General features: G+C 35.6%; 1 protein-coding gene across 9 annotated transcripts in view; it reads left to right on the top strand.

Annotated features, from left to right (window-relative positions):
• Zmynd8 (Zinc finger MYND-type containing 8) overlaps positions 1-23,947 on the top strand; it is a 289,971-nt gene that overhangs the window by 16,695 nt on the left and 249,329 nt on the right. For 6 of the 9 annotated variants that reach the window (XM_081769796.1, XM_081769789.1, XM_081769791.1 and 3 more), the window contains exon 3: positions 6,192-6,332. The exons of 1 other annotated variant lie outside the window; for it this stretch is intronic. In XM_081769796.1, coding sequence (XP_081625922.1) covers positions 6,192-6,332 — 141 coding nt within the window. Of the gene's footprint in view, positions 1-2,271; positions 2,347-6,191; positions 6,333-23,947 lie in introns of all 9 variants that reach the window. 2 more of the 9 variants (XM_081769795.1, XM_081769797.1) reach the window with 2 other exon arrangements.

Here is a 23,947-nt window from a genome sequence, read left to right as displayed (position 1 = left end):
AAATAAAGTAAATGATCGTATATCCGTTTGGTAGTTCTTTGTATTTATTTACAGTATGGATACCATAATGTATGAACAGAAAGAAATTCTCTACAGCAATACTTTGTGTTTCTGTATTTGTACATTTTTATGTGAAACGGTTAGATTTTAGCATCCCATTCCAGCATAGAGGCCATATGAGACGTGGATCTACAGTTTAAAGTGGAATCCGAACCACGGTAATTCTTTCTCACCGGTGTTAAACCGAAATATTATTATATGGCTAGTAATATGATTTGAATATATATATATATATATATATATATATATATATATAAGTATGTATGTATACAGTGTCGGATCCAGGATATGATCAAGGGAGGGGCTAAATCATAGTTTGCCGCTTTACCCAGTGTAAACCAGAATTGAAGCCCATTTTATCCAGTGTATACCTGGGCGTCAAGTGGGGGGCGAGCTATATCCCCTATAGGCCCCCCTTGGATCCGAGCCTGTATATATATAGAGAGAGAGATAGGTAGATATATAACATACGAGGGATGATCGAAAAAGTTACAAAGCATAAAACTTACGCAAATTTATTTGTAGATTAATAACACGTCTGTCTTAGCACAGGTTTGAAGACAGGATTCTGATCTTGTACACCTGAGAAGCGGACATTAAAGATGATGACTCGTCTGGAAAATTGGTCGAGAGTAGAAGTGAGGTCAGTAGTACGGTTCCTGTGGGCCAAAATTACTACACCTACAGACATTCTTAGGCATGTTGTAGAGGTGTATGGGGAGGGCTAAATTTCAAAGCATTATGTAGGGAATTGGTGTCGTGCCGGCAAAGAAAGACAGACCAATATTGTTAATGAGAACCTTGGACACAGCGATAGACCTAGTACTTCAACCACTGACGTTACGCTTGGAACGACTAGAACACACCTTCTACAGTCTTGACCTAGTCCCAGTGGCTTTCATTTTTTCCCTGTTCTAAAGCCAAAAATGGCTGGCCGCCATTATGTGGCATGTGATTACGTTAAAGCCGCTGCGTCACATTGGCTACGAGAACTTGACGCGGATATTTATAGAAATTGTATAGAAAACTTTATCTGTCATTGTGATAAGAGGTTGAACAAAAACTGTGGTTAAATCGAGGACTGCTGTTGAGTCCCCTCTATTATCAGGTGTGTTGATCTTCCAGCTACGTCTCACACATAAGCCACAATACACTTTGTAACCTTTTTCGATCATTCCTCGTGTGTATGATCGAAACTTTATATACATATAAAGTTTCAAATTATGTTACTCAACATTGAATCATATAAGATATCCGAGAACGTAATTCTAAAGAGAATACCCATAACCTACTGCTTTTTTGGAATTTGAATTAGCGAGGTGTGTCAGCAAAGTTGTTTAGTTTTCTTTTAAATAGGGCTTGAAGTTGTGGTGCTAGTAGTCTATATAAATATGAGGAAACGTTTGTGGTGTGTGCCATCCAAAATATCTAGTTGTGCTAGAAATTGGAAAAGCAGTTTCATCGGAAGTTCGAAGTTGAATCGTTAAAAAAATATTATTTTATTAGTGCCTATTATAATGTTCTCTTTTTAATATTCTATATTGTATCTGCTTGTCAGAAAATTAGCAGACGGTTTCTATTGTGACAGAAAAGAAATATCGCTGATAGAAAAAGAAATGAATTTTTTTTTAGTTTAATGTCCCATGGCTATGTTCTTTAGGCTAAAGGAGACGGATGATTAGTGAATGATTGGGAAATCAAAGTTTTGTGCTTTCCCAGCGGAATTCGAAATCAGGACCACAGCACCAAAGGCATATTAGCCACTAGACCAGCGGGGAGAGCTATATCACTGCTACATACGTAAACAGTTGCCATTATTTACTCGGAAATAGCTACTGTCTTAAAACTCGTTACTGGGTTACCGTGTTAACGTGAAAGTTCCTATTCTTTTGTGACCATTTCTTACCTAATTAATTGTATCGTATATATATATGTATATATATATATATTGCTGGTTGTTCTGGTAGTAATTTATTTGACAAACGCATTAATATATTCTATATTACATTGCTCTGTTTATGTTTATATTAATGAACACTGACATCTTAAATATTCTGTCTTGTAATTATTTTCCAAGAAGATTTTTTTTTCTTTAATATGAAAATCGTACACTGTAATGACAGTGGGCGTTTTACTATTCCCAGTTGAGGAATATAATAGACGAACTAACGCGTAGCTAATCGTCACACATTGTAATTTTTACTTTTTCAGTAAGATTTTTCTCCATCGTTTCTTCGTATGTGTACACACAGGAAGTGTAGCCGATTAAAAACCGTGTCATTGCAGGTATAGATAGTTAGTGCATGTGTGATGTAACATTGTAGTAATTATATTTCATCACTGCATGAAATTTGATCAGTGAATTGCCTGTGTAGGTAGAGGAAAGTAATGGTTCGACAAAAGTTTCTGTAGAATGTAAGTTTGGGGTATGGTAGAACCTGTTAGCTTAAATACACTAAATTAATTACATGATATACCATTTAGAACATAATGTTCTCTTACGTCTGAATAGTAAAATTGATATATATATATATATATATATAGACCTGAAGGTAATTGTTAAGAAGAAACTATAAGCTATTTAGAATTTTTAAAATGCGTATCCTGGGAGAAGGAGGGGGGAGGAAGGTTATTAAAAATGTTTTCTAGTTTCTGACCTTTCAAGGGCAACAATTTCTTTTTCATATTGGAGGGCCAAATAGTTGACCGAATATGCTATATGCTTGGTGAATATGTTTCTAATATTTTAACATAATGATTCAGTTCTCGCTATATCCGGAATAAAACATTGAACTGTGATTATCCGCGTATAATTTGTACCTCAGAATTTTTTGTTCTTTTTTATACAATTTGGGAAATCATCAATTTGTGGTTCTATCATGCTTTATTAGTGACAGATTCAGTTAAGGGTCTTCATTGCAGCGAAATTAAACTATCACTAATTTTAGAGCTTTTCTCTAATATCTTTAAAACAAATAAAAATATTCAAAAAGCAGAAACGTAGTGATGACAATACTATTTTGCATGTGATACCTTTACCACAATTCACCCATTTGCTTTTGGTATGCCGCTATTTACAGAATCCGCAAGAAATGCTAAATCTATCTACAGTTGCAAATCGAAAGCAGATAGATGAGTTGTGATAACGGTATCACATGCAAAATCGTATTATTTAGTTCACTACGTTTCCACTTTTCGAATATTTTTATTTGTTTTGAAGATATTACAGAAAAATTCTAAAATTAGTGGTAGTTTAATTTCGCTATAGTGAAATCTCTTAAGGTGGTGTGTATCCAATGGAGAAAGTAATGATTGTCTTTCAGATAAACATTAAATTAAGTAATATTTAAACAACTTCGTTCCCCTTGGTTGTTGACATCCACTCTCACAAGTCACAATGCGAGTTACTATGTAGAAAAATAAGACGTTAATCTCTTAAATAGACTGAAGTTACTTGTTTCTCGAGAGAGAGTGGGAAAATATCCGTGTGATAAGTATGGGTTAAGTATGGTGTAGATCAGAATTCAGTGTTTCCATGTTCTTTTATCAATAATATCCAAAGGAATAGACGAATTGCAAGAGAATAGGCGAATTGAAGTACAGTTTACAGTGTTGCACTGAACTGATGGACTAATTTTTCCATCTAAGAAAACTGAATTAAAATTAGTAGACTTGATCATCAAAATTTAAAAAATAACGTATCTGGTTTTGCTAGTGACTGTACAGTCAGTTTAATTGTCGTTTAAATTTTGTAAGTTTAGTATTTATTCCTAGGAGAATCCCACACTTCAAGGAATCAACTGTTTAGTACAGTTTCTTAAATCACGCTGCAGTAGCTGTAGGTAATGATATTAACAGTGTAGAAGGGGAGATCGGTATTGCATATTTTGATTGTGACTGCAGCTTTATTTTTTCTGGCATAGTTGGTAACAATGTAAGACTCGGTAGAATTGAATAGCAATAAAATTTTCGTATAGTTGTTGGATTCGAATTTTTAAACTGCTATCATAGATTGATGATGTCACATTTACTGTAAATCTTATTGCAAATACAACAAGCTCAAATGGAGCAGTTGAACTTGAGTCCACCGTCAAAATATTTGTTGTTCACTTGGGTGTGATGAATCTGTATGAGTATTTAATAATCTAATACACTTATGAGTACGTGAAGTATCTTACATTGCAGTATACCAGAGCTCTTATTTCTTTTCCTGACACAGACAAATTTTGTAAATAGTTTCTTTATTTTTATGAGTCACTGATTCATTTCTTTCTCGAAAAGAAAGGAAAAAAACATTAAATGTTTAATATTTTTTAAAAAATCCACTTTTACAGAGTTCAGGAACTTGAAATTTAATATAACCAGAATAGGAAATTTATTAGTATTACGTATCTTACAGTGATCAAAAATAAAAAATAAACATGAAATTGCATATATAGTGCACTGATTCCCGTTTCTGAAAGAGATCGTGTGGCAATTATTATTGTCTTCCAGGGTGCATAGTGCGGTAGAATGAAACCCTCCCATACCATTGGCCGTGTGAAGTGTTGTTAACTAAATAGAACTTTTCTTAGAGTTTATTAAAAGTTTGAATTTAAGAACATGTGTACGAACCTTTCTCTTGACCAGGTAGCTCATACGCTTGCTTCCGAGTTCGATCCCCGATGGGAACACAAAAGTACGTGATAAAAGTCGGAGGAATGGTTAGGATCCCACTTTGAGCAGAAGGTTCCGTTTTATTTATCCTTTGCACTGAAAAGGAACATTAGACTTCTCAATTAATTAATTAGTCAATAAAAATATATGAGAAAAAACTTTACACTTCATTTTTGGAAGTTCGTCAAGACACTAGAGCATTAAGAAATAGAACCAGCACTCAGTAAGTTTTTCTTTGAATACCTTCACTATAAGGTGTGTGCTGATTTCCGTTTGTATTTTTAGAAAACTTTAGATTGTTAGTATTATTAATAGTTCTTTGTACAGTATTTAAAGAAAATTAAGTTTTAATAAGGGAAACCTAAAAGTTTAATTTATTTGTTATTGTACATAGATAATTTGCATGAGTGGTCTTTTCTAGTTACTTGGACATAATTTTGAGTTTTAACATTATTGTATATATGTTTATGTGTGTGTGTATGTGAAGCAAAATTCAGTAATATGTCGTAGTATTGTGTTAAAGTGTTGCATAGCATGTGTAAGAGTAAAAATAATTGTGATGTTTGCTTTGTGTGCAAGAATTGTAGTTATGAGCAATTTAAGTGAATGCTTGTCATACTTCACCGCGCATTAAAGTGTTATAAATGCGTTAGCATGAAGTAATTTGCAAACTTGATTATTATTATCGATGTCTCCCAAATGGAGCAGTTTACTTATACAAACGTTAGCATTATCGTTGATTCTTTTTTCACGTACAGGCGTTCATTTTTACAAATAACAGCTATTATTATTATTTTTTTTAAATATACTATTATGGTTTGAAGTATAAACTGAGATAGCTACTGTTTTCATAGTTGAACAAGTCGCCGCTGAAATTTGTGAATTGTACTTGGAGACAAATTATTAGTAATGACCAATAACCGGTACTTAATTTATTTGTTTTATTTTAGTAGGAGAACTGTGCTTGTATAATGATGCTTTTTTTTCCCCCTAATCACTATAGACAATAGTGTAGGCAGAGATGAAAATAAGAGTGGCACTTAAGTAATTATTACACACATACAATTGTATTTGAAACATTATTGAATCATGGTAATTTAATTTTTTTTTAAATCCCATCCCGCCCCATCCCCTCTGTATTAATATATTAGTCGTACTACTTTATTTCCTACGTATTATGTGCTTGCATTTGTAAGCAGAATTTTTAATGTTTGTACTCTCTGCGTGTCGGTTTTCAAAATATTGGCTTGTGTATTTGTGTGTGAAACTGCCCGGCTCTTTACAGTTTTGAGTGAACAAGAAGTGATAGTATGTGTACAATTGTAGAAAGAAGTACGTTTAAATTATGTAGTTTTGTTAAACAGAATCTTCTAACACGCAAAACTGATTTAAATTGCTCATTACTGCGAAAAAAAAAAAAAAAAAATGTGCGTGTTTGTAGGATTGTGGCTTACATAACCCCTCCTTTCTCCTAGTTCCAAATCCTCAATTAAACTCTGGTCTGCAAAAAACCCTGCTAGGTTGAAACGCAATGTGCTTTGTGAGTCAATTTGCTATGTGAATGTATATTTCCCAATAACGGATCTTGCCAAACACCATAAAAAAATCAAGATGAGGTAAGCAATGTTGTCAGTTTTTATCTTTGGTTGTTGGCTTGCTTTTGTAGTCAGTTGTATGTTTAGGCATTTTTTTTTTTTTTTAACAAAAGGGTTTCTACTTTCTGAAATAAAATTTAAAAAATATTGATTTTTGTGATCATTTAGGATTTTGGATTAGAATCTTAATTTCTTTGGAAATAGATACAACTTTTTTGTTTTTTATTTTTTAAATGTATAAGCATTTTAAAGAAGAAATTGATCCGTTTTCTTGTCTAAGGTTACCAATAGTGCGATTATTGGTTCGTAATTTTGGAGTGTGGTGACGTATTTCAGCAACAAGATTATATGAGACGTTGTAGACCAGCTTAAGGTGAGGTATTAACCACAAGAGCTTGTATCTCCAGTAATACGAAAACTAAACCTGCTACGTATGTTTCGTGTCAAAATTAGTACAAAATATTTGGTTGATGTAAGAAATATCACTATAAAACAAATCACTATAATGATAATTTGAATGCGATAACTGTAAGCACATTAAAAATAAAAAAGAAAGCCACCAGTGTAAATCTTCCGCAAACACCATCTGTGCCTTAGATACACCCTGCTTACCCCTGCTTCTGTTTGGAAGTTACGGAAAAGTGTTGATTGACATGCCATATCAATGTGTATCTACTCGGTCATCAGTAGATCCCTTACTTCCAACAACGTACGAAGGAGACTGTTTCTGCGTATCATGCGACACACTGTATGATCCAGTTGTGTCCTATGTTTCTGCATTTCACCACACACTCCGTATGATCCAATCGTTTCCAGCTGAATGGTCTGTGACATCACAGTTTGCTTCTTGCCACATTGATAGCGTTGGCGATGGTTTTACAATCATACTACTCGATGCGTGTACTGCCAGCACTCGCTCTCCTTTGCCCTCATTTGCTCGTTGCGTTTCTCTCTGCTTTCCTCAGATTGGAAGATCATGTTCCTATATCGTACATCCCCAAATTGGAAGTAAATGGTATAGTTTCGCAGATTTCTAGTTGAACTTAAATCTGAAGCCTGTTCGGTCCAGGTAATGTTCAAGAAGGTGTATGAATAATCTGGATACTGTTCGGGCCAGATTATGTTCAACAGGGTGCATGTTAGTGATCAAAGAGTGCATTATACGTTCTTTGAATCCTGTGAACACTGCAGTTATTATTTTGGAAAGTGAGACTGTCCATCACATATTTGTTATGAAGATGGAGAAATGGCAACAACTGGTAACAGAGAATATCCAAATAAACGTCCTGGTACATGTTTACATTCATTTCTCTTGAGTGGACCCAAATCAGATACGAAAAACATTCCCACACCACCACAGAACTTTCGTCATGCTTGATCCACTGGGCACAGTAATATCATCTATTATTATAAGGAAGTCGGGGATCTAATCAGATTAAGAGATAACGGACTCTGGCGTAGAAAGCCGGAATTGATTGCATAAGGTGCCGATAAGCTAAGTGCTTGTGCCATGTAAGCCTTTGTGACATCAGGACGTGTCTCTGTAACGCCAGGTACTTTAGTTTGATCTGTTTCAATTCAGTCAGTCTCCTAGAAAATTTCCAATAATACCTCTGTTCAGGTCATATACGAGGTGGCTTCAAAAAGCTGTCAAAACGTATGTGGCACACACTAACATTATTCCTTCAAAGCAGACACTTTGGTAACTACGCACAAACTTACATTTCGTAGGTGTATTTACAAATTACTGCAGCAACTGTTGTGAGACCTTGCGTCACATAGTCTTAAGAATTTTTATCATTTGCTTTGTCCTTCAGTACTGCTATTATGGATCTAACTCTTTCACTGTTGTATGCCAGAGAGATCAAGAATATTGACATGTGCAATGAGAATCAGGACAATGAGGCAGTATCTTTCAAAAATATAACCTTTGACGATGGACAGTCGAATGGGTGACATGAAGTTCGCTGGCTAATTCTTCAACAATTTACATTGGATTTTCCATCACCGCTGCTCGGACAGATCTCCATTCTTGTGGCTTTTCGATGAGGCTTGTGTCTCCAGACCGAAACATCTGGAACCGATTCTTGCACTTCGTACGTCCATGATATCCTAACCATATACAGCATTGATGTTTCGTGCTGCTGTGCTGGCTGAATGTCCGTAGTGAAATTCATACAGCATGGCATATTGTATGTGATCTTCGATATTGCCGTGATCATCATAAATTACGATTCAGAAACATGGAATAGACCGTTCTCCTGCACATTGCTGTACAATGAAATGCCCTATATGACACAGTTATGGCAGTTAATGCTGTCTGCTTTATTATCTGCTAATCAGACGGCGTCATTGGAACGGTCATTAAAAAACTACATTACGTATGTGATGAGTTAATATTTAACTGTTCGGCACGAAGCGGAGTATTTTCTATAGAAGTTCTGAGTAGTTACATGCCCAGAGTCTTCCTTGAGAAATATTACTGGATGTAATAAGAAGTAACTTCGTAAAATTAAATATTAATTTTAATAATTTTCGGAAGTGCAGAAACTATAGTACCAATCTGTATTATTACTATTATCTATTATATAAAAGAGAACGCACAAATCCTTTGTTACCTCATCACGCTAATACGGCTGAACCAATTTCTTTTATTTTTGGGGGGTTATTAGGATTTGGACCCTAGATGGTTTATATCATATCACTTTAATTTTTAGTTACCAGTGTCTTGAGATAATTGACCATTCAAGTGTCCATAACGTACAAATCCTTTGTTAGTTCATCATAGGTAAAAATAAACGTATTTATATGCAACCCGCATGACCGTGTAACTCGGCGGGTTAACATAAATGACAGGCGATATAATGTTAACATTTACTGCAATCTACTATGGTTTTTATCATATCACTTGAAAGCGAAAACTTCCGGGGTGACCGCAGCGAAGCGGGGCGGGTTAACATAAATGACAGGCGATATAATGTTAACATTTACTGCAATCTACTATGGTTTTTATCATATCACTTGAAAGCGAAAACTTCCGGGGTGACCGCAGCGAAGCGGGGCGGGTTAACATAAATGACAGGCGATATAATGTTAAGATTTACTGCAATCTTCTATGGTTTTTATCATATCACTTGAAAGCGAAAAAGTAAAAATTATCTAAGTAACAAAGTTTATTGCGTTCCGGGGTGACCGCAGCGAAGAGGGATGAACGCTGCTAGTTATTAATAAGGAAGAACTCGAAACATTAGACAAATCTTCTTCTTAGGATAATTGTGTAGAGATACGTAATTCACATGTCAGGGGGATAAATAATGTTAGTTCTCAAGCTATTGGTAATGATAAAGATCAAAGCGAGGAAATGAACATATAGCAGTGTCACGTGTACACCACGTAAAGAAGTTTGTATGGTTCGATATTTTCTCAATTAATATTGAAACTGGAAGTGGTTCTGGTTTTAGTAGAGATATTCTTCGGATCTTACCTGATTGCAAAATGCACCTTCTCGCTATTTATTACTTTTTTCACTCTATAGCGATCAACTCTATACTCGATGATGATTTATTTTGTCACACCCAATTTAAACAGAGAGTTAAGAAAAGATGGTACTTATTACAAAGCCAAAGTGATTCCAGAAACTCTTATTGAAACCTGAAGTTATGAAGGATTTGTATCATTTCCGGTCTTAGTAGAGAATTAGGGATGGAGATGAAGTGCATTCTTGGGACGCTTAATTGAATGCAGGAAACCGCTTCTCGCTATCTATTACCTGATCAACATTAAAACCGGAAATGGTTGGTTTGTACTACTTCCGGTTTAAATATTACCTTTATAACTTTCGACCTTTTATATCCTGGCCAAAATTGCTGATGATCCATCAAATAGTTTTTTTTTGGGGGGGGGTCTGCCGGAGAGGGGGACATACACACAGAAAGGTAAATATATCAGGAGTTTTGTTTGGTAAACTGAAGCACTTAAAAAGTGATTAATAGTGGAAAATGCATGAACATTTGATAGCGTAGTGCCTGACAATAAGGTTGATGGATATCAGGAAGATTAATTTTTTTCTTTGTTTTATGCTATTTATTGTTTGTGCCTATCGTCATCATTTCTTGGTAATATCAAAATATTTGGGTCTTGGTCTTTCATGTTCGATCCTTCAATAAGGTTTTCCTTCTAGCAGTTCCAGTGTTAGCCATTCTGAATGGAGAATTTGATGGCCAGTCATATTAGCTTTCTTTTTTTTCTATCGTGCTAAATATGTGTGTGTCCATTTGCTTGTTTCATTGTTCTCTTTTTTCTGTTTTCCTTACAGCCTATGCTATGCAAAGTGTTAGAACGGCTATGTCAGTCTGTGGATAGCTATTTGAGCAAGAACGGTGGGAGATAACATCAAGTGGTCTTTTAATATGAATTTAGTATCCCAAGAATAGGTTGCATATTCTCTATCGCAACCGGAAGTGGTAGACATATATTACTTCCGGTTTCAGTGTTGATCACCATAGAGCAAAAACGGTAAAAGAAAAGCAAGGTACAGTTCTTGAAGCGAATTCAGGGTACCAAGAACGGATTCCATCTCTACCCTCATCTTTCTCCTAAAACTGGAACTAGTAGAAGGATACCAAAACTTCCGGTTTCAATATTGGTTTATTGTTTGTATGATGAAATTAAGCGTCCTCTTCCATCATGTTCAAATACAGTTTAAGGTGGAATCCGAACCACCATATTGCGTCGCCGGAAATCGATCCTGGGACCATAGGCACTAGACCAGTGTGGAAAAGTCAGTATTGGCGTTTTAGAGCAAATAGGTCAGACTGATTTACGTACAGGTCACGGGAGCGGTATATTCAAAAGATAGAGATTTAAGTATATGTAAAAAAAAAAAAAAAAAAAAAATCACGAAAAAGATAAGGGAGAAAACTATGTTGGTACCTCAGAGTCATTTTTTTTTTTTTACGACGCTACTGGTGCTAGGAGTTGAGATTATCGCCTATTGACTCCCAATAATCGTGCATTTGGTTGTGTACGCCCTGCTTCGTTGCTGGTGAGACAGCTGAATACGAAATATTAAGGCGCGTAAAATACCTAGATAAAGACCTGAATACGATGATATCAAGAAACGATTTTTATATAAATTCAGCGTTCTATCTCCGTCCTTGTCTCTGTACTATTACCAGAAGTGGTTTTCCTGTTTTCATATCTTCCATCAATTGTAGCCTCCTTCACCCCTTCCTTTCTCCTCCTACCATAGCCTCAAGCACGTCCCTCATGATACAGTTCCTTCTTAGCCAATATCCCAACTAGTTTTTCTTCTCAATAATATCTAAAATTGGTCTTTTCTCCATTTTATCACCCTTTCATTCTTTTCCGCTCGACCCATCTAATTCTTCTCCATACCCACCCACATTTCGAAATCTTCCAGTCATTTTTCATCATTTATGCATAATGTCCATGTTTCTGACCCATACTGTACAATACTCCACACGAAGCATTTTATGAGTCTTTTTATGAACTGTTTATTCAGGGTCTCACAAAGTAGGATTTTCTTCTTCCTAAAGGCTTCTTTCGCCATTCCTATCCTTGCTTTTATTTCACGTTCGTACTTCATATCATCACTAATAATAATGCCTAGGTATCGAAAACTAGTTACCTATTCTATTTTCTCCCCTCCTATTTTCATCGACCGCTTCATTCCAGTCACCATGGATTTTGTTTTTCATCTTATATTCTTTACAGCCGTTCCTGAAGTTCTCTATTAACTTTGGTCGAACACTGTGATAGCGAGGGATTTTTTTGGTACGGATTAAGTGTCTCATATCTCCTGTGTCTCCAGTAAAACCGGAAATGGCAAAAATTGCTACCACTTCCGGTTTCAAAATTGATTGCGGTAGGGGAAAATTAGTAAGAAATAGCAAGAAACAGCTTTTGATATGGATTCAACATAGGAAGGGCCGACTTCATCCCTCTATTGAAACTGGGAGTGATAGATCTGCTATCCCGTTTTCAATATTGAATCATCACTGTGAAATGAAACTTTTTTTTTTTTTTTTTTTTTTTTTTTTTTTTAAGTGTTTGGCGCTACATGAAAGCAAACAGATTAGGGTTTTCTGAAACTCAATGAAAATATTCAGAACCCCGTAACATAGGATTTTACAATATATATGCATCAACAAGTATATTGTAGATAAATAATTCGAGACTAAAGATGACAGTGTGGACGATAAGTCCGTTTACCTAGTAAAATATTACGAGTTACTGTTCTTGTTGAACCTTTAAAAAGAATTATTATTGTTTTATTATTCACGTTCTTGTGTACCCTTTGTGAAAAGTCCCTTTATATCAATACCAGCGTCAATTACACACTTCGTTGGGTTAAAATAAGAAAAAAATAGTAATATCTGCCGTTAGTCAGTCTTTTTTTACTGTTATTCAAGTGCTCTCTGATATCGTTCATTTTCGATCACTTATATATCTCTCCCCTCCTCCAAGTTGTGCGGCTGAATTTGGATTTAAACGACATTGGAAGTGTCACTGTTCATCTCATCGACCCCGAGAACTCTGGATTCGACACTAATATCGGACATTTTCCATCATATATATATATATATATATATATATATATATATATATATATATCCTCCCTTTTCCCTAAGTTGCACCGTCAAAGTGAAATGATAAAAAAACATCCCAGTCCGAACCTCGTCAGTGTTGAAAATTTGATCAAGATCGGTTGGGTGGTTCAGAATAATATTAAGTTACAAACAGAGGGGCGGATCCAGGGGGGGCGATCCTTCCCCCAGAAACTTTCATATTTTATATATATAAATAAAACCCATCCCAAAGTTTGGACCCCTTAAAAGTAGGAGTATGACAACCCACCGCCCCCAAAAGTAGCAGTATGACACCCCCCTCGCCACAGAAGTCGGTCCTGGATCCGCCCCTGCACAAATATAGTCGCTTTCATTTTTATTTTTATACATTAGTACTGACATGTATTAGTACTAATACCTAGGTTCATGTTTATGAATCAACAGTATATGTCCATGTTTATGCAAAGGTTGATGCGTCGCCACGTTCTTGTATGCATCCGCTTCATCATAACAAGGGTGACAGTTTGAACAACTCAGCGAACTGTGTCTCCCATGTGAATAATGTGGGCCATGATGGCGACTGTTTTCCAAAACGCACAGAGAAATCCATTAATGTGTCATTGACTTCTTTGTATTGAGACATTCATGAACCCACACACAAGCCACCAAACGCTCCTCAGCACTAAAACCACATTTATCCGCCACTGTGTTACTTTCTTGATGTGTCTTAACCCAGTATCGCTGTCAACGTGGCGTTATTTCAGCTGAAACAAAACAGTAACCTAACATTAATATTAATAATTAATAATAATTAATGAATAAACATTAAATCATGAACAATAAGACAATAATAATAGTAAAGATATTAACGAGAATAGTAACTCGTTATCAGGAATGGCTCTACCATATATGCAACACGTGCATTTGCACGGGGTGACAAATTTCGAGGGACGGGAAAAGTATGTCATAGCTATGTTATTTAAAATAAATATTTCTTGTTGGAAACACGCTTCATGGTGATGGTACTTACATTTACTAAGCCGACCTTCTATTTGAATACCACATTCATAAATCAGGTTTAGGTCACATTAGTTTGACACACGGACAGTGCTAAAGCAAATGGCCAAAGAAATCCCAGGATGAATTGCTTGATCGTTGTCAAATACAAGAACTCAATTCTCGAACTGTAACGAACACCTGTTACATTTAGTTAGTTATCACAGTTTTGACATGAAAACTAGTCTTGTGTTTTTCACAAACAAGTTCTTTATCGTTCAAAGTGGAAACAAGATTTAAAAAAAAAAAATAACAGATGTAGAAGGAAAATTAAGAAATAAAGATAAAAGAGCTAGGTGCACTGGAATTGCAAACTGATATATTGAGATTGAAGCTAGATATTGAATTCTATAAAAAGGATTACAATCTTCCCTCTGCAATCTGCAGGCTTGTTTATCTTTCACTAACATAATAGATTGCTTTTTAAAGGAAAAACAGAAACAACAAGATTGTATTTCTAGTGTTTAGGTTAGGTCTTTCTGAGTGCGAGTAGTTTTTTCCTGTCTTTTGTTGATAATGGGTTAGCGTACTTAAAATCGTGTGTTTTTTTTAATTGTTCTTTCTGGAGGGAAGGACAGTAATATATTCTACCCTCCATAATCATGGTGTTGCATAACGACGCCAAACAAGAATTCAAATGCATTACTTCCTCTATTTACTTCATTTAGTTATTTATTTTTCAATTAAAAATTCGTCTCTACGCACCACAAATAGTTCATGTTCGTAAAAACTTCTTTATAAGGGAATATAATTGTAAGTACTCAAATACCTGGAGACATGGGATGAACAGCGAGATAAAGGCGTCTGCGAAGGTCAACAGACTCCAAAGAATCTTCGAATAATGGTAGCTGTTTAACTGCAGCCTCAAGGAAAAATCAACGATCATAATGGTGAACCGAATTCTCTTGTTATGATGCCGAGTCATAGTTAACGCTCAGTTTTCTCCGACTGTTCTTTAATGGTTGTCTGACCGCTAGAATATAAGGGAATTGCGTACATTGTATTATCTAACAGTGAAGTACTTATTCTTGATGCTTTTATCTTTAGTAGTTAGAGTATTTTATCTCATTTCATACCTTTCTTCTCTTCAGTACTGATTATTTATCCTGTTACCATATGACGGAAAAGAGGACATTTTTGGGTTTCACAGAAGGTTTACATTACTCGACAAATCTCGTAATGAGAACTAAATTTTTATAATACCACTTATGAAAATATTAAGTTTATTTTCTTCACGCTTAGCTGAATATGCTGCTTATAACATTAAGAATTATTTACACGAATCTTGAAGCAATGGTCTGCTCCCTCTAAAAAGAGAACACCTAGTTTTAAAAAATGAAAATAAAATCTAGGACCCGAAAAAGAACATCTGGAAACTCTAATCATTTGCAAAAATTTTATCACAAATTTATTAATGGTAGGTGTGAATACTGTATAAACTAATCCCATTTGCTTCTCTATTAATAAATGAAATATGATTGCAATATGTACTGTTATTATTTTTTCAAATCCTGACATTTTATCTTCTTTTCGCTTTTTCTTCTTTAGTATTAAATTCAGAGCCCTTTTGATAATTCGGACCTCGATTTTGGACAGTAGCGGCGCTAGGCTCGTAATAATAGGGCGGCAAGAGGAGAGGCAAGAAAAAAAATTGGGGAGGCGAGGCAACCACACTTATTTTGCTTTGAATATTATTATTATTACTATTATTATTATTATTATTATTATTATTATTATTATTATTATTCACCGATTGTACATAGAAAAGTGGGGGCAAAGGAGGGGCGAGAAAAATATTGGGGTATCGATCACCCTCCTTGCCCCCTGTTGCGCCGCCACTGATTTTGGATTACTCGACCATTTTTCCCTCCAAGAATTAAGTTCGCAGTCCGTGACAAATTAACATCTAAGTATTGTGTTCGACCCCATATCATATCAGTAGTATGCACGATTGCTAAAAATGTTGCAAGCATAAGCTTTACTGCAATGCTGTTCCTCCAAATTCTCTACGCTAGACTGAATTGGAAAATTAGAGTAAGATATTTCTGGTAGAAAAAGTGCTGAATACTGGAGGCACGGTGGCTTAGTGGTAGAGTGCTCATTTCCTTTTGTAAGGAGTCCCTGTTCCGATTCCAGCCCAGGCGAACAGTATCGCGTCCGTGTGTTTTCTTGGGGTTCTCTAGTTTTCTTCCACATTCTTATTCCACCAATTCTTCGTTAATCATCATCTCCTTTAGATGTATTTACAGAGCTTGTATAATCGTGGGATGTAACATTCGAAATTTCAGATCATTCGTGGTAATACTACAGTGCATTTTTTTTCATTCCTTAAGGGTCTTTACTACAGCGAAATTAAACTACCGCTAATTTTAGAGTTTTTCTGTAATATCTTCAAAACCTGATAAAAATATTCGAAAAGCAGAAACGTAGCGAACTAGGGTATGAAGGGTATAAAGCGATTTTCTAGTGAGTTCACGCGTTATGATTCCTTTCGGGGTATTGTGAAAATCGATGCGATACCGTAAATAGAAAATATTAAGCAAAGCGTAGAAAGTATGCACGTAAAGACCGCTGCTAGAGAGATCTTAGAACTGAAGTTTACCGGAGCGGCATAAATTGGGATCTGAACCACATGCACTGGAAACATGTGCATTGACCTTTCTCTGTTATATAACACATTTGCTGCTTTTAATTTTCATCCTTGTTCAGTAAAGAGGGCAGAAGTATTTCTGTCCAATCAAATTTACAGAGTTGTTGCGGTTTTGTAACATTTTTTTAGTTAATTGAGATTAAGAAGAAAATTGTCATACAAGATTTCTATGCGACCTTCTTGACGAATGATAATGTGCACAATTATGTAAATAAATTTTGAAGAATTTGTTGTCCGCTTTAGCAGTATCACATATAAGCTTGCAGTGTAGGCCTATTTGTTTAAATGGTGTTTACATGCATAACTTGTCAACGTATGTCATTCTCAAGCATCCCTTAGCAACGTGGTCTTCCGTGATTAGTAAATTTGTTCGTGTGTGTATGTGAAATATGTCGCAGAATTCGCTATCACACTCATCAATTATGTGCCTATAATCAAACCTGTCGGAATACATATTACTTTTGCGTAGTAATTTTGAACACTTCATTCGAAAGGAAACATGTAGTTAAAATAAAATAGATTGGAATTTCTAAACTTGCAAGGGTCACAACATTTTCGAGGAAATTTGTAAATTAAATTGCTAAAATACCATGAATTTAGATAGATCATATTTTGACGACTAAATATTCACCTGAACGTAAAAGACTCCTTTTGCTTCTTCGTATAACTATTTTATGCCATGAAACCTGTAGAAGTTGTCCACGTTTGGTGTCACAGGAAAATCGTTCAATTTAGGGGGTAAAATTTACACAAGAGTATATCAACAATGTGGCTTCTTAATTATAAGACAACAGAGAACCTTTCAAAGAAAAATGTTGACATGTGCAAGGGGTATCTGGATGACGCAGCAAATATCAACTCAGCTTTTGTATACGAACTCTGTTTTATCGTAATTCTTAATATATAGGCTATCCCTTCTCTGAAATTTCCACAAGTTAACTTTGTGGTGGACAAACACAAGTGAACTTTGTGGGTGTGTTTCTTGGGGTTCTCCCGTTTTCCTGCTACATTATTTCATTCTAGCATTCCATTCATTTATTTTCTAATCACCGTCTCCTTTAGCCAAGCCGGCAGGGACGTAGCTAGGGAGGGGCACGGGGGGGCACCGGCCCCCCCAAATCTTGGTTTGGCCCCCTCAAATATTTATTTAAAATTATGTTACAAATTGTTTTTATCCGACAATAAATGAAAAAATTATCCATAGTAAACTGAAATTATTCATACTTCTAAGAAAAGGTTATTTTTAAAACCCATTTATAGGCTATTTCTTAAACATTAAGTGAACGGTAATGTGAGTTTAAGATCAGTAACTTTGGGGCTGGGAGTCGTCATTTTTAACATTGCTAGGTTCTTCCAGCCCATAATGATTCCAGCCTTATAGTCGCCTTGAGGTACCAAGGGCTAAAAATCTATACGAATGCACTTTTTATAACCGACTAACAAGTAAAGGGTCCAAATGGATGAGTTGAGATGCAGGATGAGACTTAGTGCACCTGATAGAGTATGTGAAAATATTTTTATGTGCAAAATTATAGTGGCTGAGCGCCATAAGGAACGGAGGGGGAAGGGGTCAAATTTGGTGGGAGAAGGGTATGTTATGTTATAGAAATATATCAAATAAACTGTTGAATTGTAAAAATAGTGAAAGATAGACAATTCAAACAGTGGTACTTTCACATATTGAAAAGAGAAAAATGGGCAAAGTAGATCAGAAACCTCCGCCGCTATTTTGCAATCTGTCATTTTGAAATATGTGATATTTTTTGAAATGGAAAGGTACTCACGTGATATATCAATTAGGACCAACATGTTTTTAAACAGTCAATTATGAACTTTAGTGATCGTTATCTGTACTTATTTGGAAAATTTAGGACCATCTTTATAGTTATTTACGAAAATTTAGGAGAATGATGACAACATTGTGAACGCGTTCGTCAGAAAATTCTGCAAGGAAAATATATCTGTAATTGGTGGTATTCAAGCATGTCATCTTAAAACAAAACTGTTCTTGATGAAGGAGGTAATGGAAGAGTGTGCTACGCAATTCGAAATAGATTTTTCTGAATATGAATTCGTTATTGTAAAAATTACGTAGTATCTCTTATGGAGAAAGAAATTACAAATATCTCGGACTTGCGAGCTGTTCTGCCCAAGGCAATTTTCCCCCAAATTACGAATTTGCTGGAAATAGCCTTGACGCTACCTGTGTTATCAGCTTCTTGTGAGTGTTCTTTCAGCGTGCATAAAACTCTCAAATCCAGTGGCGTATTTACGATTTTGTTTCGGGGACTTTGCTAACTTTAGTCCTGGAAATATTAAAATTCTGCAAGATATGTCATTTACTTTAATATAGTAAATAAACTTTCGTGGGGAAGGCTTAAGCCCAGAGCCCCTAAATACGCCACTGATCAAATAATATCTTCGTTATAAGTCTGGTCAGGACAGAACATCAGCATTAGCCGCACTTGAAATAGAACAAGAGATAGTCTCTAAGCTTGAAGAAGATAAAATTATTGACATAGGCCTATTCAGAAAGTCGTCGCAGATGCGCTACAGTTTGTGTCCAGCAGGTAATTTGTAAATGCAATGCGGCACAACATTGTCAGGTGGATGCAAGAACAGCATAAAAAGTGGTGGTGTAACATTAGACCATTATTTTACCAATTACTATTGTATATGTACTTCGTTGATTAGATTTTTTATGCTTACGGACGTTCAAGTATTGTAGGCCTCTTTAATATTCATATGTTTGAGACGCACGGAAGACGTTAACGATTTTGTGAACAATAAAAATGTACTAATATATAAAGGAAGTCAAGAGCTTTAATAAATGCTAAAGTTTGTTAATGGTTATTAAATTTACATAATAGTCAGTTGAAATATTGAAGTTTATTAGTCTAGTATAGGCTATAGTGTTTCTTTAACTATGTAGAATATTACATTTTAACGCAAAAATATGTCTTGAGAGCCTGTGTGTTCAGTTTAGGGAACCTCATGAAAATCATGTCACTTTTTTAGGGTAGTTACTGTATTACCTGTTACCTATTACTGGTTACTATTTGTAACTATTAAATATTTTTATCAAGCTACAAGGCAAAAATGTACAGTATATATAAATGTATCAAAAAGTAATTATATGAAGTATTGCGTTTTTTAATGTTCTAGTTGGATGTCCTTGCATAAGTAAACAACACTACTAATACATAGTTTTTAAATTATTGTTTCATTATCGCATTTCGTAGGAGAGGTTCACTTTTTTTTTCTAACCCCCTAAAGAGTAGTTAAAGTTTAACTTCAAACAATTTACTGGTGAGTTCTCCATACGATGTTTTCGTGTTGATTATCCGCGGTTGCCGCGCCACCCGATTCAGCGAATTATCGTGAGTACACAATATAATACACACACACACACACATATATATATATATATATATATATATATATATATATATATATATATATATATATATATATATATATATATATATATATATATATATATATATATATATATGTGGTTTATTTCATTTGCAAATGTGGCCCACCCAAACTCAGAACTCTGGCTACGTCCCTGCAAGCCGGCATATTTTCGTGGGACGTAAAACTGAAAGATTTCATTTCATTTTTCCCCCCTGAAATTTCCATTTTTTCATATACACTTAAAACATAGAGAAATTGAAGTGACTGACCATCGTATCCCTGCTCTGCCGGTGTAGTGACCCCGTCTAACCTGTCTGGGCAGAACATTCACACATTATCTTATGGTTCTACAGATATGCGGCTATATTTAGCGGCTGTCCAAGAGAGTTGACCAATTTAACTGACTTTATTTATTGGTGCTATGATTTATTTCTGATGTGGTGCGATTTTTTAAAATATAAAACTAAATTTCGTGTCCGCAGATTCTCTTGGGATGTTCTTGTTTCCTCTCACTCACATTCCTCCAGTTTTCATCATCATCCACTTGCCGCAGTCATCCATCTCGCTTAAGAGTCTTCACTATAGCGATAATTTTAGTGTTTTTCTGTAATATCTTCAAAACAAATATTCGAAAAGCAGAAACGTAGTGAATTAGACAATACGATTTTGCATGTGATACCTTTGCTACAATTCACCTATCTGCTTTTGGTATGTCACTATTTACAGAACTCCCCCCCCCCAAAAAAAATGCTTAATGTATCTACAGTTGGAAATCGAAAACAGATAGATGAGTTGTGATAACGGTATCATATGCATAATCGTCTTGTCTAGTTCACTACGTTTCTGCTTTTCGAATATCTATTTGTTTTAAAGATATTACAGAAAACTCTAAAATTAGTGGTAGTTTAATTTCGCTGTAGTGAAGACCCTTAACGTAAAGGGCATAATCGTAGAACGTTAAACTGAAAGACATAAAACTAAATTAAATTCCAAGGTCATGGACTGAAGGGTTACGGGTAGCCAGATGACGTAGTTCAACTGAAAGATAAGTAGTCAACACTCTATCATATTATTTCCGGCTTTCTAGAGCGAAGTCCGCTACTTCTTAATCCAAGTAGTTCCTTGAAATTCTGTGTACTCGTTAGAAATCGAACCCGGGATCATGAGTTTTAAGGTACTCACACTGACCATTCCGATATACTGATGCGGTTATGTTACATCCAACTGTAGCTAATTTAATACTCCCATCAGACAAGTGTATTTACCCATCATATAATTGATTATTGATTTTCTTTTTTCTATGTTCAAGCACAAAGCCATTATGAAAAAAAAAAATCCCTAAAGCAAATGTCTTGGATGCCTTCCAGATGTAGAAAAAAAAGTAGTGTCGTTGGTAAAATAAGCTCCATATCGGCCATATGTTTTAGTGTTCCTTGGCAAGTCTTTTTTCTCTCTCTTTTTATCAAAATTTTTGTATCCCTATCGTCTATAACCTTACATCCTGGGCTTTTATGGCTGGGAGGATTATATACAATTTATAATATATTACGTTTATGGGTGCGTGTTACAGGATGTGATGTTGGTTACCATGGAAACACTGTCTGATGTTCCAGTCTACTTTATTGACGTTCATTGGGCTGGAGCCAGCTGTTAAAGTTATATCGAGAAGTATCAGAAGTCTGCATTGACGCGAGTATAAGTTTTGAAGGAAGAGGATTCTAGGAAAGTCTACAAGGTTTTGCTAAATGAAACTGCGTTCGATTTTCTCAAGACAACGAATACTGCATAATTCCAATTAAGATCAAAGGACCTGTAAAATGTATTAGTACTTTGCATAAATGTGAACAGTATGTTCACATTACTAAGTAGGATCTCAAAAACTATAGGGCCAATAATAGTGAGGTGTTAATAAATCATAAAAGCTGCACTTCTTTTATTTTAAACCTACGCCTACACACATTCAACTCAGTGCACCTACCATTGTATAGTTGCTATCAAAAACGTGTATCCAGCAATATATTTGCTTTCAAAATATAATACAGTTTTCTGTAATTTATAAATATATACGAGGGCTCTATCGAAAGTAATGCACATCAACTGGCATAAATTGTTCACACTCCATTTGTTGTTCAAGTGACTCTTCCTTTGTATGAAAGTTCTATACAAGAAAGTCGCCATTGCAACGGATGCATTTGCGCCGTCATTGAACTCAATTCTCAAGCATGGTCTGAGAAAGCTTCAGGTGTGTACTGTTTTACACATTATATTGGCCTGTTGTTCGCTGGTATTTGCACTAGGGATGGCCAGATCCGGATATCCGGATCCACTTGGGTCCGGATATCCGGTATCCGGACACTGGATCCGGATCCGAAAAAACGGATCTTGGATCCGGATCCGAAAAAACAAATCTTGAATCTGGATCCCAAATTTCGGATCTTGGATCCGGATCCGAAACTCTGTGTCAGAAAATTAGGGTGTTCCGAATAAGCAAAATTTTCGAAATTATTGACAAAGTGATTTTCATTCCTATGCTTAAAATAAGATTTTAAGACACTTTTGGTATGTAATCGTGTGACAGCCTTGAGTTCTCTTCATTCTGTTGATATTTGGTTTTCGTGGCTTAATATGTCACAATTACTCCAAATTTGATTGAGTAAAACTGTCGACTTTGGTGAGAGCAATCTCATTGTCAGATTCGATTCTAGTGGAAAAAATTGTCCTTTGTTTTCTGTAACACTAGTCAAATGCTGGGATGAAACAGTCTCAAGCACAAGCTTCTTCATTAGGCTCAGGCTGCTTACTTTCCTAATTCTTTCTGAGTTATTGTGGTCACTGAATGAGGCCATTTCCTGGTCGTGATGGGCTAGGCCATTGCTAATAGAACAGCCCAAAAAATATAGATCAAATCAAATTAAGGAGCAACTTCCTTTTCTTGCTCTTGATAAACTTTTTTTCTTTCTTTAAAAATACGTTTCTCTGTGACCGTACCACTCCAGATAGAATTAAGAATTATAGTAGAAATAAAGTTCTAAATGGCAATTAAGGTATCAAAATCAATATATTAATGTATACAAAATACCATATGGAGCCTCGAGCAGTAACACGTATCTTTGTAATTAGTAATCCAAATGGCAATTAAGGTATCAAAATCAATGTATTAATGTATACAAAATACCATATGGAGCCTCGAGCAGTAACACGTATCTTTATAATTAGTAATCCACTACTATTAACTCTGCATAGGTTGTATAAGGAGCTATATCATTCATGTAAACACATAGGCGGATCCAGGGGGAGGGCGAAAAGTCGTTCGCCCCTACCCAGCGCCACCATTAACAGTGTACTTTAGTAGTAATTTGTGGCAATTTCAGATCATCTAAGTAATTTTTCACTGCTAGCATCCCCAACCGCCCCCTAAGAATCCATCCGCCCCCTCCAGGAGTCCGTTCTGGATTCGCCCCTGCGTAAACATAATATACAACTCTTTCAAGAGTACATTTTGGTGGCTTTTTAAAATTTTCATTTTAAAGGATTGTCATTTCTCATGGCTACTTATTGTCCACAGGCATACGTGCAGTTTCCAGTCATTACGCAAATACATTTATATACTTAATAGACCTCGGCTAGTTGGGGGCTTCGCCACTAGACCCCCGTTACTAGGGCCTCGCACCACAAAAGCCTCTAATCATAATCAATTTAAAAAGAAATGTCTCTGGATTTGCCCTTAGACCCTCTGATATCTCATTTGATCGGCCTATGACCTCGTACCTCGTAAACCTACAACCATACCGAATCTCAGTTCAAATATCAAGTTGTATGTAATAACATTCCGGTATCCCGAGATATACCGAATTTCAGTGCGAGTACATGGGGGCTTTCGCCCCAGCCCACACATTTGCTCGGTCTACGGCCTCGCACAT

Source organism: Thermobia domestica, chromosome 8, assembly GCF_964235325.1.
Source record: "Thermobia domestica chromosome 8, izTheDome1.hap1.1, whole genome shotgun sequence".
NCBI lineage: Eukaryota > Metazoa > Arthropoda > Insecta > Zygentoma > Lepismatidae > Thermobia > Thermobia domestica.
This window is presented reverse-complemented; position numbering and strand designations above follow the sequence as displayed.